The 22,612-nt window shown below is 32.5% G+C and overlaps 3 protein-coding genes across 5 annotated transcripts; 1 reads left to right on the forward strand and 2 right to left on the reverse strand.

Moving 5' to 3' along the window:
• Window positions 1-825: 825 nt before the first annotated feature.
• LOC123695422 (myophilin) lies at window positions 826-18,919 on the reverse strand. Of its 2 annotated transcripts, none has more exons than XM_045641265.1 (4): window positions 18,699-18,919; window positions 5,208-5,344; window positions 2,170-2,374; window positions 826-1,770 (listed from the first exon to the last, which is right to left on the reverse strand). In XM_045641265.1, exons 1-4 carry the CDS (start codon window positions 18,750-18,752, stop codon window positions 1,600-1,602), a joined length of 567 nt encoding a protein of 188 aa, XP_045497221.1. In that variant the 5' UTR covers window positions 18,753-18,919; the 3' UTR covers window positions 826-1,599. The 2 variants fall into 2 exon arrangements, with proteins under 2 accessions (XP_045497221.1, XP_045497222.1); XM_045641266.1 differs by lacking the exon at window positions 18,699-18,919 and adding an exon at window positions 8,475-8,594.
• Window positions 18,920-20,039: 1,120 nt separating this feature from the next.
• LOC123695424 lies at window positions 20,040-20,865 on the forward strand. Its single transcript, XM_045641267.1, has 2 exons — window positions 20,040-20,431; window positions 20,505-20,865. Exons 1-2 carry the CDS (start codon window positions 20,207-20,209, stop codon window positions 20,772-20,774), a joined length of 495 nt encoding a protein of 164 aa, XP_045497223.1. The 5' UTR covers window positions 20,040-20,206; the 3' UTR covers window positions 20,775-20,865.
• A 40-nt stretch (window positions 20,866-20,905) lies between these two features.
• On the reverse strand, window positions 20,906-22,356 carry LOC123695425. 2 transcript variants are annotated; one of them, XM_045641268.1, is made up of 3 exons: window positions 22,074-22,356; window positions 21,142-21,297; window positions 20,908-21,005 (listed from the first exon to the last, which is right to left on the reverse strand). In XM_045641268.1, the coding sequence occupies exons 1-3, from the start codon at window positions 22,218-22,220 to the stop codon at window positions 20,994-20,996; spliced, it is 315 nt and encodes a 104-aa protein (XP_045497224.1). In that variant the 5' UTR covers window positions 22,221-22,356; the 3' UTR covers window positions 20,908-20,993. The 2 variants fall into 2 exon arrangements, 1 of the variants encoding a protein (XP_045497224.1); XR_006751929.1 differs by lacking the exon at window positions 22,074-22,356 and adding an exon at window positions 21,409-21,569 and having other exon boundaries at window positions 20,906-21,297.
• Between the last annotated feature and the right edge of the window lie 256 nt (window positions 22,357-22,612).

Raw genomic sequence — 22,612 nt, forward strand, 5'->3', positions numbered from 1 at the left:
GTCACCCTACTAGCTTCCGCCCGCGACTCCGTCCGCGCGGAAAAATTAAGATTTTTTTTTCTTCGTATTTTTCCGGGATAAAAAGTATCCTATTTTATGCCCAGGATAATAAGGTATAATTATACCAAGTTTCATCGAAATCGAACCGTTAGTTTTCACGTGATGCCTGAACATACAGATTACAGACAGACAGACAAAAATTTTTTTAATCACATATTTGGGCTTGGTATCGATCCAGTAACACCCCCTGCTATTTATTTTTTCAATATTTTCAATGTACAGAATTGACCCTTCTACAGATTTATTATATATGTATATCTAAGACTAACGCGCGCAACGCATGTTATTGAATCACAATCATTAATTACCTCCTGTTTGTTTGACTCTAAATACGCACAGCACGATATCTACCACAAATAACAAAATAATTTACAAGCACTTTTAATTTATGATAGTACATTTTTACAAAATTGAATAGGTCCGTCTGTGATATTACATATTTGACTATGAAACCTAGTTCTTATCATGTACTCTTTAAGCTTAGGTATGTTATGCCGCTGACCCCAAATCTCCCAAAGAATAATTAAAATATAATACCTAATAAAATTTTCTAGAAAGTCGTATTAATTCAATTTCAAATTGTGTGTGAGTGTGAGTGACCGATGGAATATATTGCATAAAATTATAAAACAAAAAATTGTAATGTCGAGTCGAGCTCTCTTGGTATTTTAAATGCTATAAAACTAAATAGGTAGGTATAATATTATATCTTGGTATTATCAAAAAAAGCTTATTGTAAAAGGAAAACATGCAAAATAAAAACCATTTTTGTGATTATTATTTATTACTACGTACTTTCACAAAGTCTAAACTTCGTGAAACTTACAAAAATGAATCATAAAAATATATAACTATAAGAATAGAGGAATTTTATATAATGGTTAATCACAGTAACAACACAATAAATATAACGTGGAATGAATTAATTTCATTATAAAATGACTCAAGAATAGTTCTTGATAATTTGGAAAATACTTTATATTTTAGTCACCTTCGATGAACAATTAAAAACCTTTTAGGACTTTCAAAGGCACAATATTATTTTATAAAGATAAATATGCATAAGAAAAAAGCTAAGGAAGTCGGAAATTGGCATTTCACTTCAGATTAGAAGATCTTAAAGAATTAGGAGAACTAGTAATAAAATGCTTATATTATTATTTTCGTAAATAAAACAAATGCTAACCGACTTATTAAACTACAGTAAGATCAAAAGAATCTTACTTGTCATTATATTAAAGTAAATCCAATCATGGAATGAATGCGGAATGCAATATAAACTAGTACATTTATAAAATTTTAAACACAGATCAATTGAATATATTTCACTTATAGAGATTCTAAATACGCAGTTTGTATAATGGTCCTTATTGAGATTAAGACTCGAATAATATCGCCATTCTAAGTACTTTTTTTATGCTAATCAGAACTACTTATATAATCTATGGATTGAACATTTATTGACTGTGGCGGTTTCGCGCCAAAATTTCCATAGTTACGACAAGTTTATTGTTGGCTATGGTAATGTTTTTAATCTGTTTACATATGTCTTGTGTTGCCAAAGTTGATGCCGCTTTGGTTGGCGCCTTTGTTGGAGCCGTACTGTAAGGAGATGACGCCTTGACCCGCCCTCAGTTGTTCTTCGGTGAAGTTGCGTACGTTCTTCTCGGCCTCCTTTGGTCCTATTGACGGCATGCCGTAATTGTGGGCCTGGAAATAAGAGAAGTTATATATGTTTCTAATTTGGCTGATTTAGTGGACACTTGGATGAAATAGAAATTGAACAACACTTTTATCTTTTTACCTAATACCTAATACTTCGTAAAACCAATCTAATCTTCGTAAACCAAAATACAGCGTCTAATAAGAAAAATATCAAAAAATATGTTAAATCACGAAGGTGACTTCCGCCGCATTTAAAAATATAGAATGCCTGTTACTACTTATAATAATTAAATATCCTTCTTTAAAAATAATAAAATACAATTAACACAGTACCAACACCAGTTTATAATAATGTCGTGCCAGCTGACCGTTGTTTTTTCTACAGTAAACAGAGATGAATTTAACAATGGTGATGATAGTACATAATATTATAATAATCCTTACCTTTCTACCCAGCGACTGTAAGCAAATTACAACGGAATTGAGATTCTGCCTCTCCCACAGGTCGACAGTTTGGAAGGTCTCCTGGGCGGGCACACCGAACTGTTTAGCCGCTTCGAGGAACGCGTTGATGTTCTCCATGCACTTGAACGCCATTTTGGATTCGTTTATCTTCTTCACTTGGCCTGGTTTGATGCTGTTCGCGAGCCTGGAATGGAAAAAATTTTTTGTTATTGATGTAGTTAAATCAGATATTGTTGTGATTGCCTCCTTACTCCTTAGTATGGTGGAAAGTGAGTGAGTAAATGAACTGATTGATCCTGGATTCGCATTAAAGCCTATAAAAAAAGACGCTGTCTAACTAGATGCATAAGACTGATCGCATATGACATATCTTCATATAGGTAAAAAAAAACGTAAAAAAAAAACAAATGGAAAATGCCATTATGTTGTCAACCCTTCCCACCCACAAAGGGACACGTCACCGGTCACACGGAACTTCACTGACTTGGTCAGTTAAGCGAAATTATCAGGAAAATATCTTTTAACAGTTTTTTTTTCACTCTAATAAAAACAAACCCAATGAATAATGGACTAAAGATTGGGTGGGTCGTAAATTCAGGTTAATACAACATTAACGAACAAAGCAATTACCAATGTTAACTGAAACAGGCTATATTGGGTTTATAGTGAGCCTAACCAAACAGCTACATTAGCTGTCATCAAACTAATTGACGATTTTACCATCATGTTGTAACGTAACGGCACCAGTCTTGTACAGATTAAGGAAAAAAAAGAAGTTTTTTGCAATTTTCTCATAGGTTTTTTAACTTTATTGGATATTGTTTAGTTATACCTTTAGTTCAATGTTAGTTTAACGTAACCAATGTTAGAAAAAATATTACAATGCATACATAATGAAGTTATTTATAAATTAAAAAAACACTTTTTTGCACCAGTGTTGGACAGTTAAATTTTAATGATGGACACCCAGTTTTGGACAACATCCAGTTATAAACACCCATTTATGGACTGTACCTAAACCTGTTTTTCCAGTTATTTACACTTGGAGAAGACTTATATGTATCAATAGAATCTTGAAAATGATGATTGGAATACAATGAATCTGGGATGTATTTATAAAAAATTATATTTATTAATTATTTTGCATACTTAGAATATTTTAATTTCCATTTTCTAGGCAAAAATTGGATAAATGCATCGTTAAATACGAGTTGTGACCGTTAAGAAAAAACAATAGTGGTTATTTTCGTCAGGGCTGAGTAATATAACTAAAAAAAGTACTGCCACACATAATGCCACCATTTTGGGACCTCTCCTTCTTCGTCGTATTACTCTAGACAGAGCGAACGTGGTCAACATGAGGTTTGGGGGGTAGATGTTACCCGCTTCACGATGTTCCGCCATATCTCTCTGTTTCCTGGCATTCTGCTACACTCGTGAAGTGAATCGCCTATCTGAATCTGCCAGCAGCCTTAATCTGATCGGTCCATCGATATGGATAAATTGATTCCTAATTGTAGCACGAGGCAAAGAGCTTCTTATAAACTGTTGTCAAGATGGTGTGGATGAAATTTAAGCGCGTGTGCTGTATGGTGGTGGAATTTAGCAGCAGACAGCAATCCAAACAGTTCATCAGAGAACTCTCTATGATAGATGCGTTATAACACGCATAAGTATGACGCTTCTCTACGCAGAGATAGAGAATGAAGCCGAGAACGAGTCGCACAGCACATAATGACCCATTGTTCTAAAATATATTTGTGGAGGAAGGAAGGTGGAATTCCTCCATCGAAAATGGGAGGATTCTTGACCAGTCTACTCGACTGGCCGGCCTTTAAGACCCCTATGAATGATGTTAGAAAGTTGCATATATGCTCTGTAGCGAAAACATTTTGCTTGCGGGATTCAGAGCGAGGTGTCGCTACATATTATTCTTCATGTTTAGATCTAGATATTATGTTGTTGCCCCCATTGAGCAGACCTGAGGACTTTTAACTGATAGTTTATTGTGCAAAATTATTCTTGGCGCTTCACATCCTTCAGCGGCTTTTGTTACTTTATCCCCATTATTAAGGGAATTGATTGCAATATTGCATTACTAATTAGCCGCGGAGTGTAATTTTAACAAAAAATATCAATGTCCATTATTGGAACCAAAGCAAATCCAGTCATGGACAATTGTTGTACAATAATGGAACCCTATGTTTGAAATGGTCGTCATAGGTATATTATTAATCAGAGAGAAAAGAAAATACAGAAAAGCGCATGTAATTAATATCTTTAAAAAAAGTTTATTTTCGACATATGTCCATAAATGGATATATGCATAGAATTAAATCCAGTTATGGACACTGAAGAATTTTATTAAAACAACATAACCTATCTTGATACAAAATCATGTAATATTTCGTACACTTAACTACTATAAATAAAAATAATATCAAATTTTGCTAAGATTTATACAAAAATTCTTATAAACAAAATTGTGTCCTCACTTCCTTAAGGATTTCCTTAGTAAAAACGGATTTCTGAGAAACGAGTCGTAGCAACTAAACATAAAGTTATGCCATCTTCAAACATGTTGGCCGAATAAGATAAAGTTTCGTATTTTGATAGCTTATGAACCAAACTTTTATTCTAAGTATTGCCAAATTACATAACGTTAATTTTGGTCTTATTATTTAAATTTAAAATTTATTTTGTCCATTACTGGATGCTTGTCCACCACTGGTGCCGTTACCTTATATGTACTTCGAGGTTACGATATTGTCCTTTATTTTTTTTAAATTCATTATTAATTATATCAATATTATTTTCTGTATCGCTAATGTGATAAAAAAATATTTGTTAATAATATAAAATATTCAAAATATAAATATTATATGAGATTAAAATTTATATTAATATAATATAAATTTTAATCTTCTCAAACCTAGCACAAGCTTAAGTTATAAGGACTACCTACATTTTAAACAGAATCCGAAGATTTTTCACCAAAAGAGTTGAAAGATACATACTTGCACAGAAGGGTGCCATCTTTAAGTACTTCATAGAAGTTATCCATGTCCCCAGACACGTTGATGGGCTCTCCAGTTATCACCCTGATCCATTCTAAGCATTCTTCAGCAAGCTCTTCGCTGTATTTGCTGTTGATCTGGAATGAAGATAAACTCGATTATAACCACTTTCTTTACTCGCAAATATGGAGGGAAATTGAATATTTCTCTCTTTTGGACTTATACTCGATTCGCAATGGCTTGGGGAGTTAGAAGTTACACGTACATAATATGTGTTTTATTAATTAGGTATCCGATATGTCATTAAAAAGGTATGAAAACGGTAGGGTAGGTATGTAGGGTTAATAAAGTAAATTTAACAAATGAATAGTGCAATATTTGAATAATGAAAAATAATTCGTCTGTTTGCTCTATACATCGCAGTTGCTATTTGTGGATTGATTCATGGCATTCAAAGAAATTGAAATTCGCAGCATTTGAAGACTTTTTTTCTTTATCTGACTTGAAAAAACGAAATTTATCTTGCTGATTGAGTATAGTAATTTTTCTATATGCGATAAACGAGAGAAAAAAATCTAATATTATGATCTTGAACTTGTATAATGACCTAGCATATACGAAGTTTAAACAAAAAATTATAACTGAAAGACTTCCGTAGAGAATAGGTAGATATTATAGAATCAACTCTATTATAGAATAAAAACAGTGAAATGCAAAAAAATAAAACTTATTAAAGTTAATTAGTGTTATAATATGGATATTGGACAAGTGCTATAAAAATGTTTACTTGTTCAAGCCTCGAGAGCGACGTAACTAGGTCAACGCTTTATTAAATTTATTTTTATACACATTTTTTAAGCATTTTTTCCACCTGGCTTGCGTTACGCTCAAAATATATGCAGAATATTTTCTACTTTCTATTTTAGCTCCAAAATTATAATGAAAAAATAATCATATCAAATTTTTTGCCTTTTTTATTACACAAGGAAATATCATTCACCTTTTTTTCGGCGAATATCCGAGAAATTCTGATCATATTTTCACAATAATTACATACATCGATGTAATACCTAATTAAAGTAAAAATAATCATACCCCGAATTACATACGCATGATACATAAACCACAGTTGAAAACAGATGTTAAATACCAATTCAAGAAATTACTATACTTAAAATAACAACTGAATAATAATGGTATGCTTCATGACCAGTAACTTCTTTATAATAGTTATTATATTAAAAGGTGACGCGCAACATATTGCAATTTTCAACCTTCATTTAACAAGAAGAGAAATGAGGTCGGTTTAAGAGATGTCAGAACAAGGTCAATAAATGTGCAAGTAATAAGTATGTATTGTTATTGGAAACATTACATACGCTAATTCTTAATTTAGTACAAATTATTAGCGGTGACTACATTTTCCTCTTTTGTCGACTCGTCTGGTCAACGGTCAATTAAAACACATTTTCACTTTGATCTTTGACTAATTTTTTACGCTAAAATATACATATTTAAAGTATTGATAAACTGTTAATTTTTGTAAATAAATATTTTTTCATCAAGTTATTGGAATATATAAGGTTTTTTCTATAAGCGTTTAATTTAAATGCATGAGTGACTCTTTGCCTAGATGAGTACCTGTTACTGACGTAAGTTCATTCATTTATATTCCTATCATGCGGTTCTAGGTCCCTCAAGGCATATAAACAAAATTCCCTAAACATAATCTACTATCCGAAGCAATTCCCTGAACTTATCCCTGAACGTATCAAATAACCATATAAACGGGTTTTATAGGATAAAAAATATACCTGAATAAGGATAATAATTCAATCTCGAATTGCAATAATAAGATTCTATAAGATACACATTATTTAAGTATCTACCTATAATGTATATGGTCTAACTTCTATGTTGCATTCATGCATTTTTAATCAATAATGCAAGGAGAGGACGATGACCCCGTGACCTGCCTAGATCGAAATCTAGTTTGAAAGTTATCATTTCAATTGTATTTTATTATATTATTATATTGTTAGTAATATAAAATATAATCACTTTTATAGCTCTATATAATATTTTAATATTACCAGCTGAAGGAAAGCATGTAATTTAATGTATATTTTAATGAGAATAATAATTTTGAACATTATATGAAAATAGAGTAGTTATATATATAGTTAAAACTTCAATATCAGACGATATAGTTAACCGTGAAATTCATATTCAAGGCCGCAATGTATTAAAATAATATTTATTATTTATTTAATACAAAGATAGAGAGATAGAGTTTTACTATCTTCCGTGGCTACATTATGCATTTTGCTGTTTATAGTTTCAACAAGATACCAACCTACCTACAATTTTTATATTTCAAGTTTCAACATCCTTATGAAATATGAAGGTTTCGTATTGTCTTTTTCCTTTATATTATAATTATTATTTAAACCGATCGAAGTGAATAAATAAATTTTATCCTAAAACTTACTACTGACATAATAATTATATACTTAGAATAAAATACATGCATGTGCGAAACCTTATTTTATGCGAGTTTCGTCAATGTTAACCATTCGAGCCAAGGTCAAACTGATAAGGACAGGATAAATTGTATACGCGATTGTAATAATAAGCCATCTAACGTACGTAATATTTCAGTTAACTGCCTATTGATTTTATCTTATAGCACCAATATAGCACATTATGTTGACAGTATTGGGATATTGTACTCATAACTTTATTTCTAGTTATTGAGCTCGGTTCGTCTTTGTCTCACATAAAGAGGTAAGTAAGGGGCAGTATAATAACCTCTTTATTTCCAGACAGATTACGCTGTGAATTGAACAGACTGGCAAATTCCTCTTATGATCGCAAAAACCAGCCATGGTTACCTACTTATAAAATAAATACTACTAAACTAATAGTAATCTAATTACATAGGTACGAATCGATTCCTGTAGGATGATAAGCTTTACAGTCTGTAGCAACAATTACTATGACCACAATTACCTACTGGTTGGTTTCACAAGTACATAATATCCGATTATTATTTATAGGTACTTATTTATTCGAACTGATTTTTAAATCCTGTAAATCATCATTTATTAGTTAGTCAGGAATCCAAAATTGCATACCTATATTAACTTCTCCAGGATATTATATATGCCGAAACTCTAAGACAATATAAACAGAAACTGTCTCCTCACAAGATCGATGGACAAGTAATAAGATATCTGTATAATAAAATAAGAAGCAATACGTTACGTTTACTCTAGACTCGATTTCCATGACTCGATGAACCAAATAGCTTCAAGATAAAGCGACAACCGTCTGGCGCCAAACGTATTTTGTTATGGCCATTTACTGGTCAATAAAAACAATTTATATGGCTTAGCTCTTGATGAATTACATTAATGGATATAAACGTCTTTGAGATGGGTTGTCATCATTAAACCTCGTGTGCTAACCCACTTTTCTGTAGACTAGTTTTTATAAGGACAAGGAAGAAACGTACATGGAAGACAAAAACGTTGTTACAAGCATCCCTAACAAGTCAATTAGTGTTCTACACATCTGAGAAATTGATGGGAACTGAAGTTAGAAGACGAATGTCTGTCAAAGGGGATTATGTAAAAAGTTTTTCTTGATATAGAAATGAAGCAATAATATTATATTTAAGGGAAAAAAATATGCGTATTGAAATCTGCCTTCGTTCGTGATAACGTCGGTTAAAAAATAGTACTTAGTCACAGAAAAAGGTTTGAAATAAAAAATGCTTTCTGGTTTTAATATCAGTAGATGCGTCTCTCAGCTTGAGGCAAATGACCTAAATGTCATATTCAGGCTGCAGCCTCATAGAATAGTATTCTCTGTTACATTCAAAGCCTATAAATATAAATTATTTATCTTGAATATCGTAGCCGGGATTATCAATGTAAAAATGGTATGCTATCATTATTTTAACAAATTCACACATAGGTATTTCTTTTAAAATATTCTGGTATTTACAGACCTTTTTATCCTAACAGTTCATACAGAATAAACTTAAATGAAAAGGATTGTTTAGAAAGACTTTAATATGTGTATTTGTATACACTAAAAATTAAAATAAAAGGGTATGTAAAACTTAGAAAATGCATCTGGAAACATTTAGTTGCGTGTAAATTGAGGCCACAACAACATCTCTAGGCCGCATTACAATTAAATATATTACAGTTATTAGTGTTAATGAGATTTTCGCATTGTTCCACTTAACGTAGGGTTTTACAGTTCACTCCATGGTCAGGTTCACGAGGAAACTTACTATCGAATGAAATGCGTCGATTTCTCAATAATCAATTTGTCACGAACTGTACAGAAATACTTCATGTAATAATAATATAGATGACTCAATACTAAGAAATACGTAAAACAGTCTCGTTGGGTAAGGATACGAGACTGGAGCAAGATCGCAGGATGACGTAATACGCAAAGGATTCAGATGAGTCAACAGAGGGCAGACGTTATTAAAAACGGTCATACGTTGCCGAAATTTCTTGATTAATGCACGTAAATGACGATATGGCGTTGCAATGCAAAACGAGTCATGTAACAGTAAAATTTGCTAATGGTTTATACATTTTTAAAAGTAAAGAAGGACTAAGAAGAACAATTCTCTCCGTCTTGTTATATATATGTACGTCGAGACAACAAACTGAAATAATACAACCTATTAATCTTACGAGTTAGGAGAACAACAAATATAGCGCTTTTAAAATCAATTTATATCAAATAGCTAGTAGATTAGGCTTTACTATAAGCTACTGTTGCAGTTCATTAAGCGCCTATACTAAACAATTAAACATTCTTTATCGGTCGGATCGGATAAGTTCATGAATTACCTACTATTAGTTTTTATTTTTGATTTATGAATTCGCCGGACTAATTAATAATTATGTTAATTCAAACGTGACGGATGTACAGTTGAAATTCAACGTGTCGATAAAGTTGCCCGATAACGTTCAACTATTCGGCCAGCCATTAATATTCCAAACATTATCTAATTTGTGTTTCAAGACAAAGGAAGTGGATTCTTGTTAATAGCAACGTCCCGTTTCTACTATTCCGACCAGTCTATCCATAATTTCAAATATTGTATCAATATTTAGTTAATTGGTTCATATTTTATGCTTACGATATGAAATATTGCTTAGTTTATAGTTATCATCATAATTATGTAGGTACATACGTATCATACGTCGATAACGTTGATAGATAGGGAGGCGAGGTAGCTAAATGGCGTAATTAAACGGCGCCGTCGAGACTTATCAAAATCGATAGATAAAATAATTTCGAAAAGAAAAGCTTCTATGGTAAAAACCATTTTAGCGGTGGGTTTGGCGTGTACGGATTTTCAAAAATGTAAAAAAAAATATTTACTTGGGCATTCTCGAGCGCGTCAGATATTCATACTACGTATGCCCCAAGTGCCTCTGATAACAACGGTATACTAATCTGCCGGTTTGCGTGGTGGGGCTAGGCATATTAATTCGTCAAAAAGGCACAAAAAAAAAATTTACTCGAGCGCGTCAGATTTTCGGAAGGGGTGTTAAGTAGGCCCCAAGGAAGCTCCCCTTAAAAAAACTGACGATTTCGGCGTGACGATAAGTTACGATGAATTTTTGAAAATGCAGAAAAAAAAAGTCCTTTTGAAATACTCGAGCGCGTCAGATTTTCATAGGGGAGGTTTATCTCGGTCTCCTGAAAGCATATTTTCTTAATCTGACAAAAATGTTGGTGGGTTCTCTTAATCTGACCGAAAAAGGTTTGAGAGTTTCTTTTTTTTAATCATCGTTATTTCATATCAATTTTTCTTAACACCCTCAGTTTTCGAGATATACTCAAAAAACCGGGAGTTTGAGTTTTTATGATGCTTCAAGTCAAAAAGATTTAACTTTGGACAAAAATTTAAAGAGACCTTTTTTGTGTAAAATAAAATTACCTTTTTTGTTTATTCTAACTTTTTTTTTGTAAAATGTATCGTTCGCGACTTATATACTGCAACGCGTTTTTCGGAAGACGAAATGGCTCCTCCAGACTTCCGGTCACGCGGAAACCGGCAGATTTTGTATTTTTAGTAAGTTTTAGATTATATTCTTCAAAATAAAAATAAAAACAATCGCGCTCGAGAATGCCGGATAAACGTTTTTTTTTTACAAGTTCGCGACCCTATAACTTGGCGGCGTCAAGGACTTATCGTCAGATTAGTTAAATTTAGTCTTAAAACACTAAAATCAACCCCCAATATCTTAATCTGACGCGCTCGAGTATTTCAGACTATCGATTTTTTTTACTAATCTGATCGTCTATCCTGGGCGCGCGTCACTACTTAAAGAGCTAAATAGTTAACAAGGTTGTTCTATTAGGTCTAAGGTATCTCTCATATCTTAAACTGCCACGCTCGAGTATTGCAGAAAATTCCCCTCTTCGCCTCCCTATCTATGACACTTGACGGTTTAATTGAGAGCATTAATAGTATTGTAACAATCGTTGACAATCAATTGTATGATATTTTTTAAAAGTACTTAGGGAATTTACCGACTATTACACAAGCGTTGTAATATAATACAAATGTTAAGCCTTATTTTAATAATAGCAGATGTGCTTGAAGGCCGTTAATGATGACCAATAGCGTACACAACGCTCTTTCATGACCAATCTCAGTACGTAAGAACCATACATGTCCGTTAGCAACAAAAACTCTGCTCAGAAATAAACATGACTCAATGTCAATGGATTCGATACTATCATATTTCTAGAAACGTTATTTTAAATTTAACGTATGCGGAAAATAGTTCTAACAATTCATACAGGTTTATTCAAATGGTTATGGCTGCATGTAGAGTATAGACCTTGTTACAACAATAGTTCCAACATTGACCGGTAAGGAGTCAGGAATGGGGTCACAATGAGGCCGCCTAGTGCTTACATGTAGCTAATTCGATGCAATGATCAATCTTATTTGTATAAAATCTAGTGTGCCTCTAGGCTTGTGATGGCTGATCGTGGGAAACATTGTTCTCCATCCAACTAATTTCATTCTGGTAATTTTCTCTTTTCTCTTGTGTTAATATTTATGTACGATTAAGTGTTGTCGCTACATCTGACCGTTAAATTTGACCCCATTTTAAAAATATTCGAGGTGCGACCGCATCCTTTCTGGTTCGTTAATTCTTCAATGTGGCGATGGTTGAAAGGAACTTGAATTTTTATTGTAATCGTTCCCTTATCATTTCCTTTTGAATATTTATGTTTGAGGGGTTTTATATTAAGTTGTTGTGTTTATTTAACCGATGAAATAGCAACCACTTCTTAACACTATTTCGATGGTTGTCAAATTTTTCTGAATCCACTTTAAAAACGTGTGTAGTTTCATTTGCTCGCATATTCTGTTCTGTTTTCTATATAGCTAAGTTAGCTGAATCTCGAATACTAATTCCTGTATTGGCTATCCGAAACGAGAGTCTAGGTAGAGGTTTAAATTACGTTGATTACATCAACATCTAACGTTTCATGGGGGGCCACCCAGGAACATAGCAAAACTAGTTTTAGAACTGTTTAATGTTTACATTTGGTCCACACAGGGGCTTAAAATTCAAAGACGACGTAAGAGAAATTTGGTCAGGCGTCAATCTTAAACATATGGCGTTGTTTTGAAAGTAGCCTATATTATTTAAGCCTTATAAATACGTCCTGAGTAAAGGCCATACCATATAAGGTGTGGTTGTGTTGTAAGTGAACCGTGCCTTGTATGCGTCATCGTGTCGATGAATTAGTATGAAAAAATTCTTTTGCACCTAATTGAACATCTGTTCCTATAAACTAATAACTTATATTTAGCTAAGGTCGCTATATAATTTATTGATTCATCTGATATCTTTACAATTTAAAAGTAAGGTGAGACCATGAATTTTTATAGGCATAAACAATGATTGGAAATATACTTAAGAATAATGAAACCATCTTACCTGCCCCCTAAATTATTGTTTTAACATTTACATACAAAGTTATTCTACCCAAAATATTATAACTCCCAATAACTCCTAATATATTAATGATGTCATTAGAAACTTCGAGACGCAGCGTCATACTGAAGGAATTTAACAAAACAACTATGCAGCTATATTGCACTTAGACGAAGCCGGAAATGTTATATGATTCTGTTTCATTGCCTATGTTTGCATTTAATTAATTATTATCTATTGTCTAATTGGAACAATTATTTTGTCAAGGCACAGAATACATAATAGTAGCTAAACGCTAGTCAAGGTTTATTTTTAATTTTAAATGAGAAAACCTTTCGAGAGGTTGTCGTCTTACAATTTCAATATAATTTTTATAAGGAAACTTGTAATTTTTGTTGTTCTGAATCATATTGTAGCCTAGTCTCAACCAACTTTTTTTTAACGTCTTTACCAATTTAGCCCCTGGATATCGCTAATACAATGTTAATTTGGTTTGGAATTGGAATTTTATCCAATCAACGAACAGACAGGTTGTGCTCATTTATTTTCGAATCTCTGTAATGAATTTGAATTATAGTTAGGTGCTTAATCTTTTTCTCATCCGAGAAATCAAACCGAAAACACAAATTGTAAACGCCGCGGCCGAACGGAATGCAAGAAAAACCTAATTTGAATACGCTCTAATCCTTAGCTGCAGTTTAGGTCTTAGCACAGTTTTTCACATTCCTGTTCCTAGAATTCCGTGCATATTCGGAACGCCAATCCAATCCAGCCAGTTCACTAATTGATGGTACAAATTAAACCACATGAAGTTATGTGAATACATGATTACGTTATTTATTAAAAATGCATTGGCGCCGTGCATTGCTTCCACGATAGCGGTTCTCTCAAGGAAACCGGTTGAAAGTGTTGACCGATTCTCCTTGACCCACATGGGCTGCAGGAAGAAAGGTGCATGATGACTTCCAATATTCACGATACTTTTATGAATATTACAATGTATGTAAGTGTGACGAAACGTACTGTGAATTGTCCGTTAACCGCTTATTTTGGTAGCTTGTTAGGACGACTATGTGTTGGATGATCATCCAAGCCCCAAGGCAGGGTGTTATTTATGTAGAAATGAAATTCTGTAGAAATTTTACAAGGATAGCCAGACAGAAAGTTCAAATCTGAAGCCAATAATTATAATCAGAAGGAATGTTCGTTTAGTAACGATTTGGTAAAAACTAAAGGCAGAATATTCCGCTCGAGTTTCATAGCATAAATTTAATAAGAGCACAAGGCACCGTATGTTAAAGTTAATTGAAGCAAAAGAATATGTTTGGAAAAACCGGATTAAATAGTATCAAAGAATAACATCTAAAACGTTGCTTCACTATAGGACGAAACTGCAATCAACTCGTATTCAAATAGAATACAAAACATATTGAGCAATTTAAATTGTAGGGTCAACAACCGCCTTCCGTAATTCTTTATGCTATATGCTCTTTTACTTGGTATTTATCTGCCAAAATAATTTTAACTGTTAATACTAATTGCTTTTAATAATGTACGTTAAGTTATGTGTTATTATTATGTTTGAATCAGTTAAACATGGTTCAGGTAGTAATGTACTCTTAAAATTATATTTTCCTGAATAAAATTAACTCTGAAACGGGTATGTTAAAGTTTATTTATATAAAACTTAGGGCTGCTATCCTATCCGTCCGGGTCGCCCCAGATTTGTCCTAGTTTAGTCCTGTCCTAGTTTAGTCCCGGGCATTGCCCGGGCGGGGTTGTTTAATTATGTCATTGTCAAAAATAAGGACAAAATACCTATTATGTGTATTATGCTAAAGGTACATAACGATAGTTACTAGTTATTATTCTGTGCTAAAGGTAAATAATATGAAAGAAGAATATCTACTCTGGCACTACGTTTTCTCATGTTACGAAATAGATAGGTACCTAACTTTGTTTTACTTCACAATCATCGCAATTTTCCAAGGTGTTACAATAATTATACTTGATAAATAAGACATTACATATAAATTCAAGGAAAGTATGGAAATAAAACGTAGATAGTTGTTTCATTTACGTGTGCTATCACCGCTACCTGACTTATTTCGAAATTAGTCTGCTGCGTAATATTATATTGGTAATATCGTAAAAGGGTGAAAATTGATTGTCAATATATTTTCGGTAGATCATTTATTTTAATTTTCATAATTTTTTTTTGTATTTTTCATATTATACCTATCTAGGTAATTCGAAGCTTCTTTTAACGAAAGAAAAACCAAACCAGAATTATGTATCGTCAACATATCAATGAGTATATTTATTTATGAGTTCATAAAATTGTCTCTGTCAGCCACAAAAAAAAATCTCGGGCCATGTATTATTCATTTTTCCGTGTCACCTCACATACTTGCAACATGCAGCAGACACTTATCCTAAGCAAATAACCGAGCTTAACGTCCATAAGCTACCTTACGTCTTTAAAATTCAAAACCGATCCTAAGCGTTACCTACAGCATCGGAATTTCCATGCATACAAAAATATGTCATATGGTCGCAAATATGTCGTGCCAATTCATTGCCAATTACACTATTGTTCTATGAAGTATGAATATTGTTAGTAGTTAGTCACGTTGTACTTACATCATTTTGTAATGCGTACTTTGTGGTTAGGTGTATTTATCCCTACGTTATGAAATCGTTAATCTGTTCTGTATGTTCATTGATGATATCGATATACCTACCTACTTTAGGTATATCAATGGTATGGATTACGCAAAACACGATATATTTTTGTGTGATTTTTAATGAAATCAACGACAAAAGTTTGATTTGTTATAATAATTCAGCATGCGATTTTAAACTTTAAAAAAGTTTCCCTCCCGTTTTTAAATGGGGTTGTTGGGTACCTACCTATTTGAGGAGCTAAGACTTATTCTTCTATACCTTTATTCAACCCTTGTTTTTTGTACCTATTGCTCATATTTGTGTGTAATTAGTAATAGGTAGGTACCGAATCAAGAATCAAACAGAATGCACACATGCTTAAATATTAAGCTTTGATTGTGTTTTGCAGGACATTTCAATGTTTGTTTATGGTTTTGTAGGTAGGGATTTCCTAGAAAAATCGAAAAGCGACCTTCAACTATATATTAAATATCCTATAAAATGGTACTACCTATATAAAAACGAAATGAAACCTTACAATACTTGACGTAACAAACAACATGTACGGAGTAGGTACACAAGCTCTGATAAATATACATCTTAATTCTCTACAATTATCTATCTATTGTTGAAGAAATCGGTGACAAAGCAATAGAGTCAATTAAATATAAACTAGAGAAAACATTCTACATATAAACTTCATCGAGTACCTACCTATTCTAGTTTCGAAGATTGTAGAACATCCTAAGCCGCAGCCTGCAAAACTTACCTAGGTACCTCGGTGGGAACATTCAGTTAATTCAAATGCAATTAATTATAACCGTTAACTATTAAGAGTTATTTATGGTGATATCTGCCTATGTAACTACTTAAGTACATAAATACATATTATTACCTATTAGTACGGGAGCTAGCAACGTTAAAAAAAAAGTCATTTTAGTATAGTTGGGTTTTTGATATACTGTTTCTCTTGCTATTTCGGTTAGAGTCCGGGCTTTCTGGCTGGCCGCAGTGGTTGCGTTTATTAGTGCGCATCTTATCTGCACAGGAAAATATCCTTAATTTAAAGTCATTTTTTAACGCGTAATTTTTAATCTTTTGCCTTTAGATAGATCCATCAGACATAATTTTTTTATTGCAAGACGTTTTTTTCGTTGTAAAATAGGTGCCATACGCAATTTTTATTTCAAAATAACTAAAATGTCATCGAAATAAGTGAAATTACATCAACATGAGTCCGCTTAAAAGGTAAGTAATAACTTTATTATTTATATTATATTATCCTTTTTTAATACTTATATTGAATAATTAGTAAACTAATATTTTTAATAGATGGTTTCATAATTATTACACTTTTGGGTATAAATATGAATTTGATGATATTTGTATTTTCTAGTGATTAATTTTACGCGAGTATTATACATTTTGAAATTAAAGACTTGGGAAAATAATACAATGAATAAATCGCGTTTAAAATCCGTTAAAAAGTCTTTAATTTCTTGATGATATTTGGTTTTTATCAAGTTTACATTAACGTCCTATTTGAGGTTCGTTGGGAAAAAGGAGGCGATATGGTAGATTGTTGCAAAACAACTGTAAATAGTAAAATTAATATTATGTATAGTATAAGTAACACAGTGATTACTTATCCTTCACTGGGACTCATCAACTCATGTTGATGGAATTTCACTTATTTCGATGATATTTTAATTATTTTGAAATAAAAATTGCGTCTGGCACCTATTTAACAACGAAAAAAACGTCTTGCAATAAAAAATGTATGTCTAATGGATCTATCTAAAGGCAAACGATTAAAAATTACGCGTTAAAAAATGACTTTAAATTAAGGATATTTTCCTGTGCAGATAAGATGCGCACTATTAAACGCAACCACTGCGGCCAGCCAGACAGCCCGGACTGTAACCGAAATAGCAAGAGGAACAGCATATCAAAGAACCAACTATACTAAAATGCTCACTTGTCAACGTTGCTACCTCCTAGAATATATGTCAATTTCACGACGAGATAAGCCGTGCCAGTCTGTAATAATTACCTACCTATCTATACATCGATGATCAATCCATCTTTGAAAAAAGAATATCTACCGGTTGCCGTTGCCAGTAGCAGTTGCCACAGATAAAATATAATGCTAGGGTACTTAAAAAAGAATAAACTATAATTATTGAATACTTTAATCAAAATTACGTAGGTAAGTAAGATAGGTAGGTAATTCAGTGGTAAAATGATTAAAGTGAATGATAAAACACACCTGTAAGTCAAGTACAAGTGAGGTCCATGGTGTTTAGAATTACCTACCTACACGGGGCTTACAAACGTTTTTTGCCGTGGAAATTGGAACCTGTTTTCGACCGTTTAAGATTCTTGTTTCGTCTTTCTTATACCTAATAGATGTGTATCATTGTACAGGGATTTACTTACTTATATTTGATTTATAGATCAGTACGAGCTAAACATCTGGGTATTTTATTAAAAAAAACTAGGTAAGTACCTAGGTAGATACCTACCTACTTAATTTGGGACGTTTTTGACAAATACTTATTAGAACTTTCGAGTTCATTAATTACGCGAATTACCTTATTAATTATGGACATATTGCGAGGCACGTGACATAAATAGGTCATGGCTGAGTCCTTGGCTCAACATCTGGACCACCCAGCATCCCAAATCGATATGTAGGTATCTCAGCGGAAAATCCGTACGTAGGTAGGTACGAACCGTCTACAAAAACTAACAATTTGCCGGCAAGGCAGACATCTTACTGGAAAATTTAAATATTGAGTACATTTAAAAAACATACCTTTCTTTGAGCCTCCGCGGCAAATCCAGATTTGGTCGCCCTGTTGTTTGCCATTTTGTAACTATAAACTATTTTGTACAATAAATAATAAATTAAATCACAGACGCGGTTTGTCGTGAAGTCACCACGGGAAGAAGGATATAATCGCTATACAAATGTAAACAGCGGCGCGGGTCGACTGGCGACCTGTTCTATGTGTGAGTGTGTGATGAATGACATCATGCAGCGAGCGCGGAGCGGCCGGCCGGTGCACGACTCTAGGGATGTGACGGAGGCCACGATATCGACGGATCTGAATTCTGAGTACAAGATAACCTCAACCTTTACACTTCGGCTCATGAGCATAAAGTATAAACACAATTTAGATTTTAGATGGAGGCATTTCAAGATATTTACCCATAAAATTAATAAAAATTATGAATATTTAAAAAAATGTCAATACCAGGATGTACATAATAATAAAAGTGAACTTCTGCTGAAATTTTATTTCTTTTATTATTGGAAATGACGTAAGAAAATATGTTTTAAATGTACATTTGTCTACAAAAATAATGTTTACTAGGTATATATAATAACGTAAACGATTGTTTCAGTTTTAAAGAAGTAAAGTATAATAAAAACTTTATATCGATAATAATTATCAGCCGTATCCTGCCCTATGAACCCCAAATGAATGTAAAATGAAAACCAAGTATGGAATACAATATGAGTAAAAGAGACAGATATATTGTCGTCTTGTCATCTCATTCTGTCTGCCCCAGCCACTAAAGTCAAAACAAGATGCTATAAAATTATAAAATACGTTATCGTGTGAGCCGAATTTTAAATTTGTATTTTATTTATTTTATATTAAGATATGGTGCACTAATGGGTAATTTAGCACTTTTTTCACCATTTACTTATTTAAAAAAAATAGTTTCTTTTAAAAATTTATTTTACTGCCATCTACAGAAACCAACCGGAATTACTAGATTTACGAGTACTAAAGGAACGGTTACAGTACGGTTTGTGTCAAAGAGATGGCATGTTCATCAAATCGTTTAATTTTTATGTACAGACTGTACGACTTGAAAAATTCGGTAAAAGTGTAAAAACTCGTTTTTAAGAAAACTTACCCATTTCCATTACATTCATTCTAATTTCTTATATTCTTAAAAGACGATACCTTAACTACATAATAATATATAAATACCGAATTAGGTATATTAATTATAACGAGTAATAAATAGTCAAGACTCTTTTGAAGTAGGTACCTACCTAGGTAGGTACACCTACTCATCGTGCTTTGAAAAACGATAAAAGAACAATAAATTTCTTCTGATCAAAGTGACACAAGAATTTTCCGTCAATTCTTGAGCAACGAACAAGCCAAATTACAGTAAAAACAAGGTAAAAACCTTAACATGGAGGAATAGAAAAACAAACGCTATAAAAAACATGAAAATATAATTAATTAAATGCATTTATGAACTCTTTAAATCAAAGGTCTAAGCAAAGGTCTCGTTAAAATGGAGTATCACGGAAGACGTCGCCGTGGAAGACCAAGATCTAATCCTGTTGCACTGGCCTTTACTCCGAGACAGAAAAAGTCGTCATTCTTTGATAATTTATGCAGTTTTCTTGTAATGTCCAGTCTAATGGCTATTATATACTTACTTCTGGAACATCATTGTAGCGTTTGTAGCAGCAAATGCGATTTAAATAACATATCAAAAGGAATAAATGAAATAACAGTAAGTATTTTTGTAAAGAAAACTGGCTCAGCAACTATTTTGAACGCAGACTTATGAGATTGTATTTTTTCAGGCTAATCTATCGGATATGAAAAATTCTTACTATGATTTAGAGTCGAAAATATTAAAGTTCTCAGAAGAATTGCCCAAAATAGAAGGACAAGTGGAAGTTTTGGAAGCATTAGCTAACACGCTCGAAAGGGGCGATTTTGGATGGAATCCTAAAACGCAATTATCTCTGCCCAATGTTGATGTATTTCTGAATATTGAAACACCGAATCATTTGAAAAAGGACGACGTTTTAAACTTCACACAAAATCAAAAAGAGATTAAGGTGGATTGACTAGATTTGGATACTTTTGAATTTGTAAGAAACCGAATGAAGGAAACTTTCAATAAATGCAAATAAAAATTGTATAAATATTTGTAAAGTTTATTTGAATATCATTTCAACAAGCAATTTTATATGTAACAAGGTATACACATTAGTATTTCCAGTGTTTGTCTTGGTGTGTTTTATTGCAATGGCAGTCTTTTTTGTAAACACAATATTGCCGCGTTTCTACGCCAACACCTGTGGATTTTAGAGAAGATCTTGTTAAAGTTGTGGCATTTTTTGAATATTTACTCAATTCATTTTGGGTAGCTTGGTTAGTCGTTGTTTTTGCCTCTTTTTTAGGTTTACTCTTGTCCTTTAAAATTGATAGTACATTCATATCATGTTGTTTTCTGCGATCCAAATGTCGATGATGTTGCTCGTCATGATGGTGATGTACAGCACAGCTTTTCCGACGTTCTAGTTTTGCAATTTCGTTCAGTTCTTTGTGAAGACTATCATAAGCAGCGCCTATGTCCAATATTGTGTGCTAAAATGAATAAATAATAACAGTAAATATTTAAATCCCAGCATAACAATTATTGCCTAACCAATTGACAAAACAATCTGCATTCATACATATAATATGCTCATAAAATACCAGCATTAATAGAGTAGGTCAATAGTTAATTGAATTGACTGCAATCTGAAGGCCAATACTGAGTGTGATGTATAATATAAATTGGCATTTTCAATTAATCTTCACGTGGTCAAGTCACAAAATCAAGTGAATCAATTACATTCACTATACAGTCTGCACTTGATCTGATGCACTGTTGAACTATGATTACGAATGGTCAATATTATATTTTGTTGGATAATAACACAAATACAGGTATCACATAGTACGAGTATGTTGTTTTACTTATGCAGCAGTTTCAAAAATGTGCTAAATGCACTAAATTAATAGCTGATACAAAATAAGGTGATACATAATTATTAAAACCCTGACATTAAATGTTTTGGCATGCTCCAGATTGCTTATAAGTAATACACAACTTATACATACAATTAGGTAGGTACATAGAATAATTGATACGGTACCTAATGCTAATGTATTATATTCATTGCTTCGTGGAAATTAATAATTGTAATTCCGGCAGTAGTGTTCAGAGTTTCAAGATCGGGTATTGTGTTTAATGGTATTTGTATATAGAATTCCTCAGTGGCAGGGGAATTTGGAAATATGCCCAAGACACGCATACGTACCCTATTTAGTATTTACCAATTCAAATTGAACGGGTTTCTAATAAAACAAATAATAACCTTCAATACATGTAAACTTGTCTTCATGTGACTGATTTCGTTATGGAAAAAATATCTATCCCAAAAATGCGTGGTCAAATGTCCAGTAACAGCAACTACTGCTATAAAAATGCTCAATTCGAAAAGGAAGTTCTTGCTAAGAGGCATGGTTTCAATGTTTCACTTTTTTAATTTCCACTATTTTCTTCAATTTAAATTTAAAAATTTAGATATATATCGCACATTTCTATAGTTTGGTTTGCAAACACATGGCAAATTTAATGCATTACGTAATTTTCGATAAATTTATAACAATGACTATAAATTAATATAATAAATAATTCACATAATTATGACGTAATAACTTATGAAATTGACATAATTATGTCGTTTAAAAATTTGGATAGAAGTTAATATAATGAGATAATAATCAGTAGTTGAAACCATTTCTGGACAGAATTATGTGCGCTTTTTAAGATTTTTTGCTATAGCGACATATCTGTATATAGATAATACGTTATATATACATATGTCTTGGCTTTCCTGTTTTATTTACAGTA

This window comes from Colias croceus, chromosome 11, assembly GCF_905220415.1.
Source record: "Colias croceus chromosome 11, ilColCroc2.1".
NCBI lineage: Eukaryota > Metazoa > Arthropoda > Insecta > Lepidoptera > Pieridae > Colias > Colias croceus.

Excerpts from the sequence above, each read along its gene's own strand:
- LOC123695422 (XM_045641265.1), bottom strand. The coding sequence starts at position 18,752 with ATGGCAAACAACAGGGCGACCAAATCTGGATTTGCCGCGGAGGCTCAA. Across the intron at positions 5,345-18,698 it reads CCGCGGAGGCTCAAAGAAAG|ATCAACAGCAAATACAGCGA; the intron begins GTATGTTTTTTA and ends TCTTCATTCCAG. Across the intron at positions 2,375-5,207 it reads GATGGCACCCTTCTGTGCAA|GCTCGCGAACAGCATCAAAC; the intron begins GTATGTATCTTT and ends TTTCCATTCCAG.
- LOC123695424 (XM_045641267.1), top strand. The coding sequence starts at position 20,207 with ATGGAGTATCACGGAAGACGTCGCCGTGGAAGACCAAGATCTAATCCT. Across the intron at positions 20,432-20,504 it reads AAGGAATAAATGAAATAACA|GCTAATCTATCGGATATGAA; the intron begins GTAAGTATTTTT and ends GTATTTTTTCAG.
- LOC123695425 (XM_045641268.1), bottom strand. The coding sequence starts at position 22,220 with ATGCCTCTTAGCAAGAACTTCCTTTTCGAATTGAGCATTTTTATAGCA. Across the intron at positions 21,298-22,073 it reads CAAGTTTACATGTATTGAAG|CACACAATATTGGACATAGG; the intron begins GTTATTATTTGT and ends TATTCATTTTAG.